The 22390-nt window shown below is 33.0% G+C and overlaps 3 protein-coding genes across 4 annotated transcripts in view; 2 read left to right on the forward strand and 1 right to left on the reverse strand.

Moving 5' to 3' along the window:
* The window catches only part of LOC112515136 (developmental protein SEPALLATA 1-like), a 6545-nt gene extending 2542 nt beyond the window's left edge, over window positions 1–4003 (forward strand). Inside the window, exons 5-8 of one of the 2 annotated variants that reach the window (XM_025121809.1) lie at window positions 1324–1365; window positions 1650–1703; window positions 2079–2215; window positions 3919–4003. In XM_025121809.1, the coding sequence (XP_024977577.1) occupies window positions 1324–1365; window positions 1650–1703; window positions 2079–2215; window positions 3919–4003 (318 nt within the window). Of the gene's footprint in view, window positions 1–1323; window positions 1366–1649; window positions 1704–2069; window positions 2216–3918 lie in introns of both variants that reach the window. The other variant, XM_025121810.1, reaches the window with a different exon arrangement.
* Window positions 4004–7119: 3116 nt separating this feature from the next.
* LOC112515921 (E3 ubiquitin-protein ligase At3g02290-like) lies at window positions 7120–11872 on the reverse strand. Its single transcript, XM_025122899.1, has 5 exons — window positions 11730–11872; window positions 9869–10108; window positions 8414–8846; window positions 8128–8237; window positions 7120–7250 (listed from the first exon to the last, which is right to left on the reverse strand). Exons 2-5 carry the CDS (start codon window positions 9989–9991, stop codon window positions 7224–7226), a joined length of 693 nt encoding a protein of 230 aa, XP_024978667.1. The 5' UTR covers window positions 9992–10108; window positions 11730–11872; the 3' UTR covers window positions 7120–7223.
* Window positions 11873–20862: 8990 nt separating this feature from the next.
* LOC112516043 (U1 small nuclear ribonucleoprotein C) lies at window positions 20863–22390 on the forward strand. Its single transcript, XM_025123079.1, has 2 exons — window positions 20863–21059; window positions 21146–22390. The coding sequence occupies exons 1-2, from the start codon at window positions 20885–20887 to the stop codon at window positions 21946–21948; spliced, it is 978 nt and encodes a 325-aa protein (XP_024978847.1). The 5' UTR covers window positions 20863–20884; the 3' UTR covers window positions 21949–22390.

A 22390-nucleotide genomic window follows, 5' to 3' on the forward strand; every position in this document is an offset into this window, starting at 1 on the left:
TGTATGTCTAAAATTGAATCTTTTTACATACCCATATGATCTTGGTGAATTGGAAGCTTCTGTATGTCTAAAATTGGATCTTTTTACATACCCATATGATCTTAATGAAATTGGAAGCTTCTGTTTGTCTAAAATTGAATCTCTTTACATACCCATATGATCTTAGTGAAAATGGAGGTTTCTTTGTCTTAAATTGGATCATTTTACATACCCATATGATCTTAGAGAAAACGAAGTTTCTTTGTCTTAAATTGGATCTTTATACATAGGTCAGTTTAGGATATAACCTTAAATGAGTTTTTAATTAAATTCATCTCCTTCTGACCTATTAAATAAACATTGATTTCATACTTAATCACTAAATAAGGTTATGTTGGGTTCTGGTGAGAAGCGTAAGAAGAAATCTCCATATTTGGATCAATCCTAATTGAATGTCAACACTAATGAGGTGCACCGTGATGCATGTAATCAATTCTCTTCTAAAGCGCAATTCATGGTAGGCATAAGATTAAAAGTGATCAAGGTTTCAGATCTCTTCTTACGCTTTTCACCGTAACTTCACTTCTCACACGTTCCTTCGCCTCTAAGGTTATATACCTAAATATCCCTTTTTTGACACGCCCATATGAATTTACTGAAAATGGAAGTTTCTTTGTCCTAAATTTGATCTTTTTTACATACCCATATGATATTAGTGAAAATGGAGGTTTCTTTATGTCTTAAAATGGACCTTTCACATACCCATGTGAACTTGGTGAAAATGGAAGTTTCTTTATGTCTTATATTTGATCTTTCTACACACCCATATGATCTTGGTGAAATGGAAGCTTCTTAATGTCTTCATTTGGATCTTTTTACATACCCATATGATCTTAGTGAAAATGAAAGTTTCTTTAATTATGTCTTAACTATGATCTTTTACATACCCATATGATCTTAGTGAAATGGAAGCTTCTTTATGTCTTCATCTGGATCTTTTTACATATGATCTTAAGTGAAATTGGAAGCTTCTTTATGCCTAAAATTGGATCTTTTTTACATACCCATATCATCTTAGTGACAATGGAAGCTTCTTTATGCCTAAAATTGGATCCTTTTCCATAATCATCTTAATGAAATTGGAACCTTCTTTAATTATGTCTTAAATTGGATCTTTTTATATACCCATATCATCTTAATGAAATTGGAAGCTTCTTTTATCATGTCTTAAATTGGATCTTTTTACATACCCATATGATCTTAGTGAAAATGGAAGCTTCTTTATGTCTAAAATTGGATCTTTATACATACATACCCATATGTTCTTATGCTCAATACATGCAGACTCAATCAATGTTGGATAGGCTTTCTGAACTTCAAGTTAAGGTATCATACTTCTAGTTTTCAAGATTCAAGTTTTGCTTAATTGCACTTATAATTATATAACTAGAGTCCCATTCTCTTACAAATTCAATAATTCATACATATACAATGTTATTTCATATGTGAAACGTTCGACACTGTTTTTTCCACCACACAAGACCGTCCTAAATGTTTCACACATGAAACAACACTATACAATCGTTGCATTTTCACACGTTTGTACGATTTATTGGGTTTGTAAACGATCGTGTGTCTTGTATAAGTAATTACAATTGAGTCAATGACAGGAAAGGATGTGGCTTGAAGCTAACAAAGCTTTGCAGAATAAGGTAAGAATACATGTATTTAGACACTTAACTAATCCAAATTAAGGGGTTGTTTGTTTACCTCTTAATCGCTCCATTAAGAGGCACCCTCTGAATCGTTAAGAGGTGAATCTTGTTTGGCAAAAAAAAAAAATATGCTTCCTAATGGTTCTAAAACTCTCTGAATGATTTTGTATCATGGATCTCCTTTAACCATTAAAAGCCCTAATTTCATTGTACACAATTACCAAACAATAATACTTCATTTTGCACTATATCATGAGAGCCTCTTAATCATTCTGACCACTTAATCATTATGCACCAAACCATTCAGCAATTGTCAAACAGTCCTTAAATCGTTAAAGAGATTAATATCTCAAATTATGTATGTTAATATTGCAGTTAGAAGAGTTTTATGCAGAAAACCAAGCAGGACCGTCGTGGGCAGGAGGTGAAAATGGTCATTCATATCATCAACACCAGGATCAGCATCCTCAACCTCAAGGCTTCTTCCAGCCTCTAGACTGCAACTCCAATTTGCAAATTGGGTAATTAATCTTTAACTAAAATCCCCAATTCCACATTATGATATAGGGATAAGTTTACGGGAAACTGTGAAAAAAATGAAAAACTGAGGAACACTTTAATAATCATTCATCTGTACAGATTAATGATTATTAGAGTGTTCATCAGTTTTTTATTTTTTTGTAAGTTTCCCTTGAACCTCACTCTTCCGGTATAAATAGAAACAAATCTTTTTAAAATCATTAGTTGTTATAAAGATGTAGATTACACTTATTATATGGGTTAATTACTAAAATAACCATTTTGAGAGGTACTTTCATATGGCAAAATGACCCCATTTTTTTTAAACTCGTACAAAATAATCATGCGGTGGAAAGTTCAAATTGGAAGGCTAAATATCGCGAAGATAATAATGGAAGGTTAAGAAAATATTCATATGTGAATTATTGAAAATCAATTTAAAGATGCATAAGTGAACACATATAAATAATCTGTAACGTTGATTCACATATGTATATAGACTTGGGATTACGTGAGACCAGACTGTTTTCGTGAGACATGTGAGATAACTTTTTTACATTTGAAACTTTACAGCAAAATGTTGCGAATGTAACCTTCACAATGTTTTTTTCTGTGAAGGTTCGGCTTCTTTTTACCTTCACAACGTTTTGCTGTGAAGTTTCAAGTGTACAAAAATTGTTTCACGTGTCTCGCGAAAACAACTTGGTCTCACGTGAACCCAACCCTATGTATACATTTAAATAGATTTTTTTAGACTTTTTCAATATATTCACTTATGAATCTTCATTTATTACCTTTTTATAATATTTAACCTTCTTACATGAATCAACCTTAATTAACCATCCATTTTGCAAAATGCTTTTTATTGGTTGTAAAAAAGTCAATTTCCGTAACTTGATAGTCAAGTATGATACATAAAATTGGGCAAAATGAATCGAAATGCAATGAGGTTTGCATTATCAGTTCACATTTACCGTAACAAATAAACTTTTCTTAGATCAACGTCACAAAGTTCGAAAATTTTCTAGTTTATATCTATTTTGACCGGTACTATGACTGATTAAATCATGTACCATTTGATGAGATGGATACCATATATATCGTCCATTTAACAGTAATCCTTTCGTACACAGATATTCTTGTCATCAGATGTTATAATATCAGCAAGTTATCGGTCAAAATAGATACAAAATAGAAAAAAATTAAGATGTATTATATACATCGATCGAGAAAAAAAAGTCTTCAATTAAATTAAACTTTGTTGCACTTTGATTGATTTTTCCGTAAAAAAAGTTCTCCAAGTTTACTGTTTGCACGTCGTGTAGCTATCCTTAGAGAAAACCGATACTCTTCCTTTAAGTATTGAAGGGTATTTTAGACATTTCATAAATAGAATAAAAAATTAGAAATTCTTTATAAAACATAGTAAGAATATGAAGGTGTCGTTAATTGCATCCAGCGTGTAGCTCAGTTGACAAAAGAGTGAGATGACTTTGCCCAAATACAAGACACGTCTTGGGTTCGATCCTAGGCTCCCTGCTAGCCTCGGTCACTGAGTGAGCCAAAAAATGTTCCTCACATTGGTTTCTTTGGAGACCAGTTTCATATGAAACCAGTTAAGGTTGTCGGTAATCTAACTTTTTACAAGGTATTAATTTATATATAAATATATATATTTTTAATCTTTAAAACTAAAAAATTTCAGGTATAACACAATAGGTTCAAGCCAGATAAATGCATCAACAAGTGGACAGAATGTCAATGGAATAGTCCCAGGATGGATGCTTTGACTTTGACTTTGATTTTGGCATGGTCAATGAAGCAGCAAAATGGTCAACCCTCTCCTCTTTTTTTTTTCTTTTTTTTTTTGGTGATATAAAATCTACAATAAACATGATTCTAATAATTTTTGGTTGAATTATGGGGAATGTAAGAACCTACCAAAAAAAACAACCTTTTTTTCTAATTTACAAAGTTTAAAGCTGTTTTTTTTGTGTGTGTACGATTTAAGGTTGTCAAACTTCATTCTCTCCAGAAATTTGGAACTGTTTATTGTTTATGTATTTTTCAGTGTTTTGAAAAGGGTAAGAGAAAGCTCAGACTGTTAATTAAACCAGCTTCTGATATTTAAGTAACAGTTAAGTAGATTTTATGAACGATTCATTTCTATCTCAGATTATGCATGGTGTTAGAGGATACATGGAACTATTCTAAATCTCTCTCTCTCTCTCTCTCTCTGTCTCTCTAAAACATTGATTCTAGAGAAACGGACGTTTATATATACATATATAAACTTGGGATCACGTGAGACGAAACTGTTTTCGTGAGACCCGTGAGACCATTTTTTTACACTTGAAACTTCACAGCAAAACGTTGTGAAGGTAACATTCACAGTGTTTTTGCTGTGAAGATTTGGCTTTCTTTTTTTTTACCTTCACAGCGTTTTACTGTGAAGTTTCAAATGTAAAAAWGTTGTCTCACGGGTCTCACGAAAATAGGTTGGTCTCACGTGAACCCAACCCTATATATGTATATATATATACACACACACACACAAAAAAAAAAAAAACAAGTTTGTTGTATTGTGTCTAGTTGAAATGAGATTTAACACGCCCCTGAATTCGAAGTTATGCAGTGCCCCCAAGAACGATGAGTGTCAGATGTTGACTCTGATACCATGTTAAGACATCTACATTTTTATTGTTTAACTAATGGACCATATCCGTAACTCATTTTTAAAACCATGTACGTCTAACCGGGCTGCTTTGAGGGGGGGGGGGGTAAGTTGTTTTGCAAAAGTGTGATTCAAATCAACCAAAAAAACCTGATACATCCAAAAAAAGTACCTCGAAATCAACCAAAAAAGCTGAAAAAAGCCTCTTGAGATTACAAAAGTACTCAAAGAGAAATTCTTGAAATCAACCAAAAAACTTGACATCCTTCGAAATGGTGGACTTCGGCTAAGAACAAAATCGAACGACTTTGCAGGTTTTTGATCCACCTTAAAAATGCATCTGTTCTACAAAGAGTAAGGCGCCGTTTACCCAAATGCTTACCCAATAAGCGTTTATCGATAGGAGTCGACTCTATAATTTATTTTGATGCATAAGATTTTTAGTGCATCAAAACATATAGAATACAACAATTTACTGAGTAAGCGCTTATCTTGGTAAGAGTGTCGTCATCCTCACTTACCGGGTAAGACTCTTCATCCTTCCCGGTAAGATTATTGGCTCTTCTCATGTTCATCCGATGAAAAATTTTATCCAGTAAACATTTATCAATGAAGTGCTTAGTAAACGACCCCTAATATTATTTAGTCTTAAAAATTAAATAAAAGAAAACAAACAATCACCTGAAAATTAAAAAAGTTAATGGTTTAATTTATAGGGGAAAAAATGTTTACGGACTTCATCATCTATAATGAGAAAGTTTAATGGTTTTTCATTCAAAATTAGAAAGTTTAATGGTTTTTTTATTTAAAATATTAATTCAGGGACTTAATCATTCAAAATTATAAAGTTTAATGGTTTTTTCATTCAAAAAGATAGTTTAGGGACTTTTTTCGTTAAGAGTCAACCTCTGAATCATTAAGAATTAAATCTTGTTTGGCAAAAATAAATTCGCATCTTAATTGTTCTAAAACCATTTGAATGATATTGTATCATGGGCCCCCCTTAACCATTGAGCGTCCTAATTTGCTTGTAAATAATTATCAAACAATTATATTTCATTTTACATTATATCATGAGAGACTCTTAATTATTCTGACCGCTTAATCATTCTGCACTAAACCATTCAGCAACTGTCAAACAGCAACTTAATCATTCATAATGGGAAATTTTAATGGTTTTTTTATTCAAAAAGATAGTTCAGGGGCTTAATAATTCAAAATGAGAACGTTTAATGATTTTTTAATTTAAAAAATAGTTCAACGACTTAATAATTCAAAATGAAATAGTTTCTTGGGTTTGTATAAACTTCTCCCTAAATTAAACAATATGTTATATACTTAATTTAATTAAGAAAACATATTATATTTTTAGGGGTAGTTTATTAAACACTTTATCGGATCATTTATCTTACCTGATGAACATGACAAGTGTCCAGGATCTTATCCAGTAAGAACGATGATAAGGATAAAAAGTCTTACCTGGTAAATGAGAGTGATGACTCGTACCTGGTAAGCTCTTACCAGGTATATTGTTGCATAAGATACCGCTTTAATGAACTACAATCTTACCTAGTAAATTAAGTTAGAATATTGACTCTTCCTAAAAGTGTTTGGGTAAACGGCTCTTGGGTTGGGTTCCAATAAGAAAGAGAGTTAACGTTTATTTGTTTACCTCTTAATAGTTTCATTAAGAGACAGTATCTGAATCATTAAAAGGTGATTCTTGTTTGGCAAAAAAAAAAGTTTGTTTCTTAATGATCATAAAACTCTCTGAATGATTTTATATCTTGGATCTCCCTGAACCATTCAGAGCCCTAATTTCATTGTAAACAAATACCCAACAACCATATTTTATTTGACATTATATCATAAGAGCCTATTAATCATTCTGACTATTTAATCATCTTGCCTCAAACCACACGATCTTTCGCCAACGACCACTTAGAATCTCAATTACTTGCAAACGTCTTAATTCATATAAACCAATCCCAACTCTTCATTTAGGCTAACAGCTATTTGGTTTCATAAATATCTTGATTGTTTCCTAATTTGAAGTATTTGATCATAATAAATAAACTCTGATCATCTTCCATAAACAACATCAATCATGATAAATAAGCTATGATCATCTTCCATAAACCTCCCGATCATGATAAATAAACTCTCGTAATTTTAAATAAATATAAATTTCAATTTGCAATATAATTTTAATGCATGATGTATATAAATAAATGGAAGAAAAAAACAAGAACATTCTGGAACCTAAGCATATTCACAAATAATTTACAGCCTCTTTTCTTTCTGGGATTTTGTTTTCATTCACAGCAGGAAAAGCTTCAAGTGGTTTCATCAAATGCCATCACCTGAAAAAACCCAAAAACACCCACATCAAGATACAATCACAGGGACTGTTGTTAACAGCTTAATTAGTTTAACGATGTTGCAGTTTATTCGGTCAGTTATATATGATTGTTTGGTAGTTACTTAATGATATAGAAAGTGGTTTATTCAGTAAGGTTTTAGGGGAGAGTTTTATGGAAAAAACCAAGTTTTTTCCAAACTTACCCATCCCAATTGAAAAACACAGTTCTTCCATCTAAGAAAAAACTCACTCAAACAAAAACTTTTTCAGTCTATACAGACATATTAATCCACTGTTTTATTCATACAATTTGCATATAGACCATCTCTAGGCTTGAGAAAACCACCTCTCTACCCCTTGGGGTATAGCCATATAGTTTCCATGCATCCTACCTATGAGTGGGATTTGGGGCATATTTATTAGCAGCTTAATGAGCTTAATATGACTCGCAGCTTATTTGTTCAGCTATACATGACTGTTTGCTAGTGGCTTAATGAAATAGAAAGTGGCTTATTCAATAAGCTTCTTGGGAGGAGCTTAATGCAGAAGGCCATGTTTTTTTTTCCAAACCTCCCCCTCTTAATTGAAAAACACACCCCTTCCATCTATGAAAAAACTCTCCCAAACAAAAATCTTCTCAATCTATACAAACTGATTAATCCACATAAACATATTATTATATAGGACTTAATAGAAAACCAACTAACAGACCCTTATTATCTTCGTTTGGTTTATATTGTCTTCGGGCTTTAACCTTGACCTTCCGGTCACAAAATAACCTTACTAGCCGCTTCTTTTAGGACGAGCCCAAAAACGAAGGTAGATAAAAATGCATTTTCGAGAGCTTAAACACGTAAGTATACGTAAGTATGCATTACCTTGCCACAAACCGGACAAGTTTCACTTCTTTCCATCCACTCGTATATGCAACCAAGGTGGAAATGATGAGAGCACTTCGTAATTATCTTCGGGTTTTCCACAGTATATTCTGCATTAACGTAGTACACAAAAATTACGATTATACGACACAATATAGTTCTAAAAAAAGGAAAAATTGCATCAAAATGGAAGCAGCTTTTGACCGATTCCTATTTTGGGAACCAACTTTCAAAATGATTTTAGGAACTGTAGAAAACTTTTCATATATTTAAGGATCTCGATTACCTTCAAGACATGTTGGACAAACATCTTCGTCTTCTTCCGGTGAAGAATAAATATGTGCAAATCCCGTGGTCTCTTTTGAAGTTGAGAGCTTCGAATACGAGTTTGTTTGCGGGTTTTCTGCTTCTTTTTCGCCCATGAAATTGTCCGGTTTGTGTCCATCATATAAAGGATCTACACATGTATCACCATCACTTCTTAATGGTTCACTTTCCTCTTGTGAGTGACTCGAGCCTTTTTCCGGTCTCAGGGTCGGTTCGTCTCGTTGAAGGCGTAGATACCTAGAATCGGTATCATAAGGCATGGGTCGTGGAGGAGAGCGATAAACGTCGGATAGAGAATTGTCAAGTGACAATGATGAACCAAAAGATGAGGTCCATTGAGAAGGGTTTGCAAGTCTGGCATGTTCTTCCCCTCTCGCAAATAACGATGTGCGCTAGTATAGATAAAGAACCGATAAGTCGCTAGTATTAGGATCGATAATTTATACACGTAAAACGAATAGCAATTCCAGAAAACAAACACAATTCAACATAACAGTTACATGGTTGTAGTAATTTGCCTGCATCCACGGGAGTTAGTAGGATATAGGCAAAAAGGATACACGACCGCTGTTCTAAAGGTGCGTTTGGTACACAGACAGGACTAAAGGATTGGATTGGACTGGACCGGATGGGCAAGAGTGAGATAGGCGTGTGAAAGAATTATGGAAGGTTTTATGGTTTTAATTTGACATGGGTAGTTTTGTAATTCTCAAATCTTGTCTAATCTTCCTATTGTTCCTTCTAGAAAAAAATATGCGTTTTTGGTCCCAATCTAAATTATGTACTACACCTGGGACAAGAAGTTTTTGTTTTGTCCTTGTACTACGTACCAAAAGCACCCACTGATGGGAGTCTCTAAGGTCTGTTAATTAGCAGCTTAACAAGCCTAATGGAACTCGCAGCTTATTCGGTCAGTTATACATGACTTGTTTAACTATTTGGTAGTGGTTTAATGATATAGAAAATTGCTAATTCAATAAGCTTCTAAGAGGGGAGCTTTATGCAGAAAGCTAAGTTTTTTCAAACTTGCCCCTCCCAGTTTAAAACCATCCCAAACAAAAAACTTCCCGATTTGTACATACATTAATCCACACAGACAGCTTTATCCATACAGGTCTTAATCCAAAACCAACCAAACAACCCCTAACGTAGGACTCTAGAACTAAACATACATATTCGAAAACACATTAGGATGCATAGGCATCTCAAGACAGCTTTTGCATTCGATGAACACGAATGCGTAAAAGACAACCTCTCTACTCCTTGGATAAGAGGAAAAGACTACATACATCTATCTTACCCTCCCCAGACCAGACCCGACGTCGTTTGGGATTTACTGGGTTTGTTTGATTTGGTTTAGAATGCATAAAAACGAGATTAGGAACATCAAAGGTGCCAATAAAGAACAACGTACCATATATAACAAATTCTGAAGAAAACAACGAATGCATATGCAGTTTCTATATATAGAATTGTTTGGATTAGCATAATCTTCCAACTCGTCACACTCACACAAGCCGCAACAAACAGAACCCATGATGAAAACTTTGAATCTAGATCAATCGCATATTTACCAACAAATGAGAGAGGACGCGAGGCTCGCAGATGTTTCGGTGCCTCTGCAAACCACTGCACCCCCTCTCTCTCCCCCGACCTGCAAAAGAAAAGACAGTTAAAACCAAATCAAACGAGCCCAGTATGTTCCCCCTAGAGATAGTGTCAGGGGGGGAAGATGTATGCAGATACGACATCTACCTTAAAGAGTAGAGCAGTTGTTTCTAAGAAGAGTTTTTTGTGGCTAAAAGTCAACTAAAACTTGTTCTTAAGCAAACACTAACCAAGAAACAAGAACCAGCACATACTAGTGATAACATTTATACTAAAATCAACAACTTATTACATCCCAGTTCATGTACCTTTTAAAATACTAAAACCCAATAATATTTCAATCATAAAACCCGGATATTAAATAGAAAAATACAATATAAACCACTAACACAGCCATTTCCAATTAGTAGACCGAATGAGCCCACTATATCCTAGCCCAAGGTCGGGTATAGGGTGAGATGTACCCAAATATATCCTCTATTTTAAGAGTAGAGCAGGTTTTCGTAAAAGAAAACCCATGCCATTTTCAAATATAGAATGAGGTTCAGAGAAAACCTCAAAAGAAGAAAAAACGGAGGAACACCCTAATAATTGTTCATGCACATATGCATACAAGTAATTGAAGATGTTTCTTGTCTTCTATGCACCTGTGCATACCGAAAAATTACTTACAAATTACTTGTATGCATACGTGCACATACCATACAAATGAATAGTTACTAGGGTGTTCCTCAGTTTTTCATTTTCTTTCGATTTTCCCCTGAACCTGACCCTTTCTTTCAATTATAAACTCAAATATAAAGAATATAAAGCCATAGTCTTTGTGTCTGCCTTCCTCTAAATCAACAATACTCCAAATTCTTGTAAGAAATCAGCAGACAGTATTCAAAAATTAGCAATAAATCACCTACATTATGAATCCCAGCTCAGTTTCTGAATAAATAAATAAGATATCCCAACTCATCATTTTCTATAAAACCCTTGCAAATTTATTCTTGAAAAACCCCCAATGATTAAAAAGGGATAATCATTGGCTTGCAAGAATCTTTGGTGTAATATCAAAATGAACAGTAGCTAAGTTGGTACACAGGTGAATAATTTTGCTCAAATACACGACAGGTTCAAGTTCGAATCCTGCTGGAAACGGATTTGACACTAATAAATAAAGCGACTTCACCGACGGATTTTTCCTGCGGATTTTCCTAAGGGCTGGTTCCCCAGGACCCACATTGCCAGTAGCAAAAACTAAAAGGGATTTCACAGACGGATTTTTCTAGCAGATTTTCCTAGGGCCAGTTCCGTGCGACCCAGATTTTCGGTAATCAACCTTTTGCTTCATTATCAAAATCAATCATCAACGACTTACACGAATGCCCACATTTCACCCCAACCGTAACTTCATCCAGTTTTTAAGAATTATATCGCGTAATCTTTCTAAAATTAACGCATTTCAACCCCGAATCGTGCAATCGGATTTAGGAATTCCAAGAACCCCAAAATTTTGGAATATACAGATTGCTAATTCTTCAAATACACACAAAAATTATAAAAACCCATCTCAAATTTTGAATTCGAGGATGATCAACAGCTTCCAAGGAATCAAAACAACATATATCGATGGATATCGGAAATATAATCTAAAGAACAAAAGGAATTTGAGAAAATACCTTTACGACAGTGAGAGAGACCTCTAGAAATCCGAGTCGGATGCTTCAGATTATGAAATTTGATGGTTAGATGATCGATATCGAGAAATGTTAGAATATTTTCTAGGAATTTCCGGCGAGAACGCGCGGTATTCAAGTAAGCTCTCTCTTTTTATTTTTTATTTTTTTTAATTTTGTGTGTAGATTGTGGGGTCGGTGTGAAATAAAACAAAGTATAGGTCCTTTGTTTGAAAATATGGTTTGGGAAATTAAAATATTACCATTTAGACCCTTTTAAATTTGAATAAAATCACATTAACTCTTTAAAACTATCCTTTGTCACCTATCTAGTGGTGAAACTTTTTTGTTCTTTTAAATAAAAATATATTAAGGGTTGTTTTTTATGTTTTAATAGTTTCATTAAGAGATAATTTTTAAATTGCTAAGTGATGAATCTTGTTTGGTAAAAAAAATTGTTTTTTAATGGTTCTAAAACCCTCTGAATGATTTTGTATCTTGGGTCTCTCTTAACTATTCAATGCTTTAATTTCATTGTAAACAATTATCAAACAGTTATATTTTATTTTGCATTATTTCATGAGAACCTCTTAATAATTCTGACCACTTAATCATTCTATACCAAACTATTCAGCAACTGCTAAACAATCCCTAAGTAATGAAAAATTCAGAATATCTTCGATAAAAAATTTAAATCTTTTTAAAGAAGAATCAAAATTTAAATTTTTTTGAAGAAGAAATTTAATTTCAACATTTTTTTTAAGATTACAACATTAATTATATTATTAAAATATTAATTAAATATAATTTTTTTTTTCTAATCATTTAATTTCATTGTTTTCAGAATATAATAAAAAATATATTTTCTCGTGATAATTATTCTCAGGAAATTGTCTAAATTTGAAAATTTTATTTTATCTACTACTTTCCCTTTTTGGATAAATGTTTTGAAAAATATGTTAAAATAAAAAACTTTTTAAAAATCTTCATTTTATTTCATTTTACGGAATTTGTTGGAGATATTCTTATATGTAATTTTCTGTATTATTAAAAAAGTGATACATTAAATATGAATGCAAGATAGATACTATGAAATACGTTGAGCTGTTCATGGGCGGAATGACCCGTTAAACCCGACTCATCTGGCCCGTCAGAAATACGGATTTGGACAACCATTATCGAGAAAATGGAAGGGCCCAGATTTGTTTGTTAAAATTAACGGACGGACATGTACAATGTAAAAATAAATATGTACAATCCAATCCCGTCCCGGCCCGTTTATGTTTTATAATTAATATTTTTACCATTAATTAAAATTATACTACTATATTTAATTAAAATTATACTATTATATTTGAAAATTAAATTATTAAAGTTATAGGATGAGAGTTGGGACGCTTGTTTTTCTTGAGAACCTAAAAGGCTCTACATCATCTTTGTTAGTATCCTTATGTCAAAAGTCCTAATCAATCAACAATTGATAGAATCAGTAGTTGCTGAAAGTCTTAATTGCAATGGTGTTTTTTCTTTACTTTCTGGTTCCACATTTGTTAATAAAAAGTTAGACTTTTTAGGCCCGTTAGTCCGTGGGCAAGCCGGCCTGTTTATAGGGCGGCAATGACAAGTTGTCAATCCCAAGAAAAGGGTTGGATTTACAATATTAAGCCCATTGGACAAAAAAACAAATTAAGCCCAGTATAGGCCCGCGAATGATCACCTCTATAAATATGATATCTGGTATTTTATAAAGGGTTACTTTAACTACAACCAGTGTTTATTGCACGGTGCCGATAAACTCTTTAGAATTTATTGAAGTTAAATCGGTCGATGATCATATATTAAACTAATAATAATTGATATTACACTTGATATGAAGTTGTTTCATCGTCCTTATTGTTTCTTTATGTATATATAATTAAGTAATAACTAATAAGTTTACATCATCAAACTTTGTAATTGACTCAAAATGATTAAAAAAACGTGTTAGAGTACATTATAAAAGTTGTATGTTCCAAACATTTCCTTCAATTAAACAATAAAATCGATGGATGATGATGGTTTGCACGGTTTGTACAAATATGAGTGGTTTGCATTTGATCGCTCCTCTACATATCAATATATACACATATATGTGTGTGGTGTACATACATATATATATATATATATATATATATGTGTGTGTGTGTGTTTGTGTTGTACTAAAGAAAATGATTGACACTCGCGTAGTTGGTCATTTAAAAATATATAGTTTTTCAAATAACATACATAAAAAGTTTTATATAAATAATATAACTGATAACAATTATAAGGTATTATATTGATGTGATTGATTGTCCTCTTCATTTATTTATTTATGCCGACTAAAATCATTTTATTATTACGTAAATAAAAATGCACATATTATTATATGCAAATGTCATGTAAATAGAAATATTCATATTTATCGTAATTTCATTTATATAATAATTTCTTAAATATGTTAATTATATATATTCATTAAATGTTACGTGAATAAAAAAATTAAAAACATGTGAAATAAAGAAATTTAGGTGTTAACAAACACGAATCGTCTAATTAATTAAACAATTTGCAAAAAAACTACATTAGGAAAAAAGAAGATATTTTTATTTTTGGATGCATATTAGGATTAGATGTACCGGATCAATCATCGTATTACCGTCAGAAGGGATCTGGACTCTTGATCGTCTTTAATCTCAAACTCACTCATAGATCGTGTTTGATAAGGGAATTGTTTCTGTGCATCTCATCTTAATGTGCATCTAAGGGTGGAAATTCATTATGTTTCTCACATTAATTCTCATCGGAACCCAACCCTCTACACACACACACACACACACACACATATATATATATATATATATTTGAAGTATTTGCATACTAAATACTAAATACTAAAAATGAACAATGTGAAACAAAATAACAACGATTAGGAGGTGTATTTACCAAACGTTTAACCGAGTAAGTGTTTACCGCGTAACTTATCTTACTCGATGAACATGAAAAACACCGAGATTCTTACCTGGTAAGAGCAATGTCAAAAACCAAGAGTCTTACCCGGTAAGTGAGGGTGACGACTCTTACCAAGTAAGCGTTTGGTTAAACGTCCCCTGAGACTCGATACAACTTGTTCTTACTCTTCTTACAAATATTGTAAATGATGCAAAGCAATCAGAACTAAGGGATCGTTCACCAAATGCTTACTGGGTAAATTCTTATCGGCAAGGTCACCGCTCTCACTTATCTTATGGGGCAACATTCTCGGCCATTAATGGATTAATGGTAAGCGTTTATAACCCAGTAATTGCTTATTGAATCAAAATCATCACCCTCACTTACCAGATAAGACTTTTGATCCTTGTCTTCTCTCTTACTAAGTAAGATTCTCGGTTCTTCTTATATTCATCTGGTAAGGTTATTGAACCGGTAAACGCTTATCAAAGTAAGTGTTTTCAATAAACGACCTTTCCATCTAGTATACGTCTTATTGAGTTTGTGGTTTTCATATTAAAACATTTAAAACGTATCATGTAAATTAAGGCATCACATATACTAACAAATATTTCATACTGTCAAAACATGGTGTATTTATACAAACACATTCTAACCACAAGGGTGGTGCCTGATTGGTTTGAGCTTGACTCCAAAGGTCAAAAGTACCGGGAGGTCCCAGGTTCAAATCCAGGAGGAATAAAAATCCCCTTGTGGCCACAGAGGTTCAAATGCGGTGACTCCGGACTATCTACAAAGCAGGTGGTCGTTCTGGGATTAGTCAGTTCGCATAGCAGGTTAGATATCCAGGTTAATAAAAAAAACACATTCATAAAACATAGTTATGCACTTAAGAGTCACATACTTGCATACACATATAGATACACACATATTTTGTATGAACGTATTTTTAGATGTTCTCTACAGTGTAGGACATCTTATATATTGATCGTGAGACAATACGTGTCCCTAACAACGTGTTTCGTCTTGACTAATAGAATTATTATCATATGATAATTTAATATGTATCATGTTTTAATTACTGAAATTGAAATAAATGTAACATGCAATCAAAGTCTATAATAAGCTTGGTTCTAAAGTCGAAAAATGGGTTTATTTATAATTTCTTTGATTTAAAACATAACCTTGAAGAAAGCAGTCATGTTTAACAGTGTATTTCATCAGTCTCGATTATAAATTCACTTTCGTAAAATATATGAAAAATTGCTTTTGAACCGAATCGGGCTTGGTAGAAATGGGTCATTGAGAACCGGTTTCATACGTGGAGCCGCATGTGCACATCGATTCTATTTGATGGTTTTATTATTTTTGGACAAAATGTTGATTACCAACAATACCAACCTGTTCCATACAAAACCCGCATCAAAAGGGACATGTAATGTAATATCTGAGGCTAACCATATCAAATATTGTCCGTTTTGTCTACATTAGAACTCACGGTTTTACAACACATCTGATAAATGAGGTATTCAGTCTCTTATAAAGCAACTTTAGTTCCTCTCCCAATCAATATGGGATCTTACATGATATCTTTTTGGGTCACTTCACGTTGAGATTAACAGTCTCAAGATCGAACCTAAAACCTGTCTAATATTTTTATTATTAAAAATAATAAAATACATATTTAATTAATTTTTTATTAAATTAAAAAAAAATGGGCATTAAATTTTAATTCCAATCTCGTGACTCGATGAAATGGACATATTGTCTTTGCCTTTCGGACAAATAATCCCAATTCCCGTGATGAAAAAAAAGAAACCTCTTTTTTATAAACAAAACGTCCTCATCATTTTGTTTTTTGAGTTAAATAATTAATATATATATATATATGGGGCCCGTTCAAATCAATAGATAAATTAAAAAATTTATAATTTTAGTAATTTTGAATTAAATTTTAATGCAAAGATATTTTAGGTATTTTCTCTCATCTCTTCTCTCTCCGTCCTCTGTTTCCAGCCACCGTCCTCCGGTGATACCTAAAAATATTGACTTTCTTAAACAAAGACACAATGTGATATCCAAGCACATATAAGATGCATTGTGATAACACTGTGTTACATCTCCGATCGACCATACAAACGACCTCAGTGTGATAACCAAACACATATAAGATGCATTATGATACTATTGTGGTATCACCGGAGGACGGAGATCAGAGAGAGAAGAGTTTTAAAATACCTAAAATGTTCTTGTATTAAAATTTTAATTCAAAATTACCAAAACTATAAATTTTCTAATTTATCAATTAATTTGTGATTAAGATTGGACCTCATGATTACCACAAACTAATTAGTTCTCATTTGATTAGGTCTCTCTCTCTCTCTCTCTCTCTCTATATATATATATATATATATATATCCCATGAAAATAATGGTTATAGCATTTTCTACATATTTTTCAAAATTTGTATAAAATCAAAAATTAATATTTAAAATTTAAAAAGAAAATACAAACAAAAATGCATTTAGCTCTAAGAGCTTATATATATACTATATTATAAAGTATTTACAATGAACTCTTAAAAATTACTTTTTATGCATTAAGTATCGCTTATTAATACATGTTATTTAAAATTCAAGATTACAAGTTGATTAAGCATAAATACAGCTTATTAAAGCTTAATGTTTGAATTCGTAATAACTGCAGATAAACATAATAAAATACAAGATAAACATCTCACTTTAAATATAAAGAATCTAAAACATAATTGGGATAATTATTCAGTTATTACAAAATACTTAATTATTATCTTTATAAAGCAATTATATTATTAAATCTAAAAATATTAAAACTAGTTTAAATTATAATAATAAAAACTGAACTAAAAATTATCTTTATAAAAAATTTACATTATTAAACCTAAAGTAAACTATATAAAAAAATTGAACTATAAAAGTATAAAAAAATGTGAACTTCTAAATTGTTAATCTGATATGACATAAATTTTTATACGGTCTTTAAATCTATATTTATTCAAACATAAAAACATTATCGTTTTTTCAAAATTATACAAAACTGTTTTATAAAATCACATAGATAAATAATAAAATGAAATATCTACGATGGCAACACTGCTCGGTTTCTTACCAATGATATCTCTCCCTTCCAGGTTGATCCGAAGACATCTCAGATGTCTGAGCAGATGGACTCCTCCCCCTCCCCTCGGAGTTCATCAAACTTGGTTAATTTCACACTCTCTTATTTTCTTTCATCGTGGATAAAGGTTGTTTGGAGAATCTCTTGAAAAAAAACTAGCGCAAAATCTTCAATTTATCTGTTTTGGAGTAAAAACTAGCCCAAAATTTTCATTGTATCCGTTTTGGAGTATATGTTGGAGAGGCTCTTATATCATTTGGTGTAGAAGACATATTTGCATACATGTTATTAGCCCTGGAAATGAACCAAACGAACACGAATTGAGACTTGTTCGTGTTCGTTGGACAATTTTTTTTTTGTGTTTGTGTTTGTTCGTTTAAGAAATGGTTCTGTAAACGTGTTCATTTATGTATGTTCGTTAATATGCTAAACGAACATAAACAAACGAACATAACGAACGAAAATAAAAAAACATGGATGAACAGACTTAAACGAACTAGAGCTCAAGCCACATGAGCTCAAGCCACTTGTGAGTGATGAATCACTTGAATGTTTAAGGGTTGAGAATCAAATATATATATATATATATATATATATATATATATATAACTATTATTTAAATTTTAATTTGTTATCATCAGTAAACGAACATAAATGAACAAATGAGACATTGTTTCATGTTTGTTTGTTTAACTAAACGAACAAAAAAACTTGTTCATTTTCGTTCGTTTATTAAATAAACAAACATAACCCGGCAAACAGTTCACTGAGTGTTCGATTCGTTTATAGGTCTACATGTTATACGATTACAACAACCTATCTTATGTACGCTACAAATCAAGGTATGGTCTATAACTGTCTACCTCAAACCTATCCATCATCCTGCAGTTTTACTCATCTTTAGTCGATGTTATACAATTAAAACTACCAACTTTTACATACAAAATAATTCATAAAAAAAATATACATCTAGAAATTGACATAAAAGCCCTTGTGGTTGCTTTTACATCTATAAAAAGTAGACTAATCATCACGACTTCTCGAATCCACTGTATCGTAACTATCATCATAGTATCTTCAAAATTGTTATATCACCTTTTTCGTGTATCATATTTAATGCCCAAAGTACATACACAATTAGTAAAACCGACATGCTATATAAGCCTATAACGAGCCAAATCATCATTTTGCTGTAGCATTTCAACTGTTAGTCATGTCTTTGTTTCAAAGCTTTTGTTCTTTACGTTATTTCAGTATTATCATGCAAATTCAAATTCCTATATCGTGTATTAATCAGATTTGTTGAGAATTTTCTTAACTGTTATCTTTAAGGTGCTATAAAATAATTCGATATTTACACAAGCAGATACAAACATCAAAATAAAAAAAAATGGGTACTTCATGCACCAAGTTTTGTCACGTCGATTGATTGACATTCGACACGTGTCAAGATAGAAGTTGTGGGAATGGTTCGATTTCATGAGAGTTTGCAAAAGGATAGCCATGACCACATGAGCCAAGAACCATGGCCGTAACCTTAGCCTGACACTCATGGATTTTGTGGCCAACAAAGCACACCCGTGAACCATTTGGGTCCCATTTAAGGGACAAAAACTAAGTAAATATAATTTCAGACAAATCCATCCGGACCTTTTTTTTTTTTTTTTTTGCAAAATATAATTTTTACTGTTATAGTCTCATATCAGTTAAATTTGGAGCATTTTTTTAGTATGTGTTGGAACATTTTTTTTTTCCAAAGGCTTATTTGGAGAGTAAATATAGAGGGTTTCATATATTTTCATATGGTATCAAAGATAATGTCTATTACTCTAGTGACTAGGCACTCTGGTAGAGACGCACCTATAAATGTTTTCAAATGGTGATACCATTTGATTATAGAAAAACAAAGATATGTATATGTTTTTATGTAATTGATCTGAAATTAAAATCTAAAAACTGAAAAAAAAAAAAATAACACAAACTGGATTCGAACCTGCGTTTGAGGTGGGAGAAAAGTCATGGAAAAAAACTCTACCAAGGGAAACTTGTTTCACCATGTGTAGTTTCAAAATATAAACGGTTGCACAAAACAAAATGATACGGTAACACCTTTCACGACCCTATGGTTTTTACACTATGACGGAGGAACAAAGACACAAAGTGATAGCCAATGCCACGGTATCGATTAAAGAGGGTCCGCCTGGTACAATCAGTGACCATCTAGCATTCCTTGGAAAAAGGGTGTTGACGTCCCACATCGACTCGTCTTGAACCATTTCTCTTCTGTAAGGTTGGAACCAATCTCTTCTCATTGTTTGGTAACTGTTTACAATGGAATTAAGACACTGAATGGTTAAAAGAGACTCGAGATAAAAAAAACCATTCATAAAGTTTTAGAACCATTAAGAGGCAAACTTTAATTTTTTTTACCAAACAAGATTCATCTCTTAATGGAACCATTAAGAGGTAAATAAGAGACCCTTTATCTAATGTCGTGTCAAACATAAGACAACAAGGTTTCTAACATAATGAGACGTCATCTATGTATGTAAAGAATATTTTGGATAAAAATCATCTATCTCAAAGTCTCACGTCTCATTCATGTTCACCTATCATATAAATATACATAAAAAAATGTTAACCACAAGGGTGGTGCTTGATTGGTTTGAGTTTGACTCCAAAGGTCAAAAGTATCATGAGGTCCTAGGTTCAAATCCAAGTAGGAATAAAAATCTCCTTGTGGCCACGGATGTTCAAATACGATGACTCCATGCTATCTGCAAAGTAGGTAGTCATCTTGGGATTAGTCGACTACATAACGGGTTGGATATCCCAGTTAATAAAAAAAAAATTGATACAAAAGGTTTCATCAACATGGTTTTTGACCATACCACATTTACTGCTGGTTTGGTTTGGAGTTATACTGGTTTCTGCATGATTGATATAATGAGTCCAAACCCTCCTGAATTCTCTTATAAAAAGAAACCACAATTCAGATGGAATCATACACAAAAACACCTCCAATTCCCACAATGCGTTGTTCATGGCTTTCATTCATGCTTCTCCTCCTCTTTATGTTCTCCTTCAATGGCGTCTCCGGTGGCAGACACCGGAAACAACACCACTCTGCCGCCATTGTTGTCGGAACTGTCTACTGTGACACCTGCTTCCGGCAAGAACTCTCCAAATCCACCCACTTCATTTCAGGTTCTTACGCTTGATCTTGAGCTTTTATGTTGTTAATTTTCGATAATTTTTTTATTTTTATTAATGGTGTTCGATTGTTTGTTTAGGGGCCACGGTGGCGGTGGAATGCGGCGGCGATGGGTTAAAAAGTTTCCGGCAAGAAGTGAAGACGAATGAGAAAGGTGAGTTTGAAGCCAAACTACCAGTTTCCGTCGGAAAACATGTCGATAGAATCAAGAAGTGTTCGATTAAACTGGTTAGTAGCAGCGAGCCGTACTGTGCAGTGGCGGCCACCGCCACCTCGTCGGAGATTCGATTCAAGTCCAAGAAGGCCGGGAAACATGTTTTCTCAGCTGGGTTTTTTACGTTCAAGCCGGAATTGTGTAGTCAGAAAGATGTCATCGGTAAAGGGTTTCCACCGGCGCTTCCTGATCCGGCAACACCGTTCTTGCCGCCGATCGGTGAAGGGATTCTACCTCCTCTTCCGGTGCCGGACTTGCCAGTTCCGCCGCTAGTTCCTCCGGTACCACGGATCCCCGGAATTCCAATTCCACCCGTTACCCGCCAAAAACCATCGGAATCTGATAACTTTTCCGATCAAAAGACGTTTGGGTTTCCATTTCCTCCAAACCCATTCCAACCGCCGACGCTGCCACCATTGCCATTCGTGCCATCGCCACCATCACTGTTTCCACCGCTCCCATTCCAGCCATCACCACCGTCGTTGATTCCGCCTCTCATTCCATCACCACCTCCGGCATCACTGTTTCCACCATTAATCCCCTTTCCACCTCTACCAGGTGTGATTCCATCACCACCACCGCCACCACCGCCGGCATTTCCGATTCCTCTCCCCCCACTACCTCCGGTACCGAGAATCCCAATCCCACCGGCGTCTAATCATCCTTAGATTAAAAAACAACAACAAACTTTTCCATAAAAATCTTTTTAATAAAAACATTTTGATAAAATGAATTCTATACTTGTACAAGTCCAACATCATTTATTTTTTTTATCAAATAATACGTTAAAAAGATTTTTATGGATAAATTTAAAATTATGTAACGTTATTATTGTATATTCCATAGTAATAATTTTTTGTATAACGTTGTCATATATTACTGTATTTTTTTTGGATGATTTTGGGTATTCTGAACCAGATTATACGGATCGACTGATCTCCAGATGATCATAAATCAATAGGAATAAGTGGTATTATGTTGTTGTATGAATAAATTTGATAATGTAAGAGGGTTGGGAAGTTTATTTATATTAAGAGTTTATGAATTTTGGATTTTGTATTTATTAGAAGGGTAATTGTGCAATGCAACGAGATATATATTTCGATTTCA

Source organism: Cynara cardunculus (assembly GCF_001531365.2).
Source record: "Cynara cardunculus var. scolymus isolate 2C chromosome LG 7, CcrdV1, whole genome shotgun sequence".
Taxonomy (NCBI): domain Eukaryota; kingdom Viridiplantae; phylum Streptophyta; class Magnoliopsida; order Asterales; family Asteraceae; genus Cynara; species Cynara cardunculus.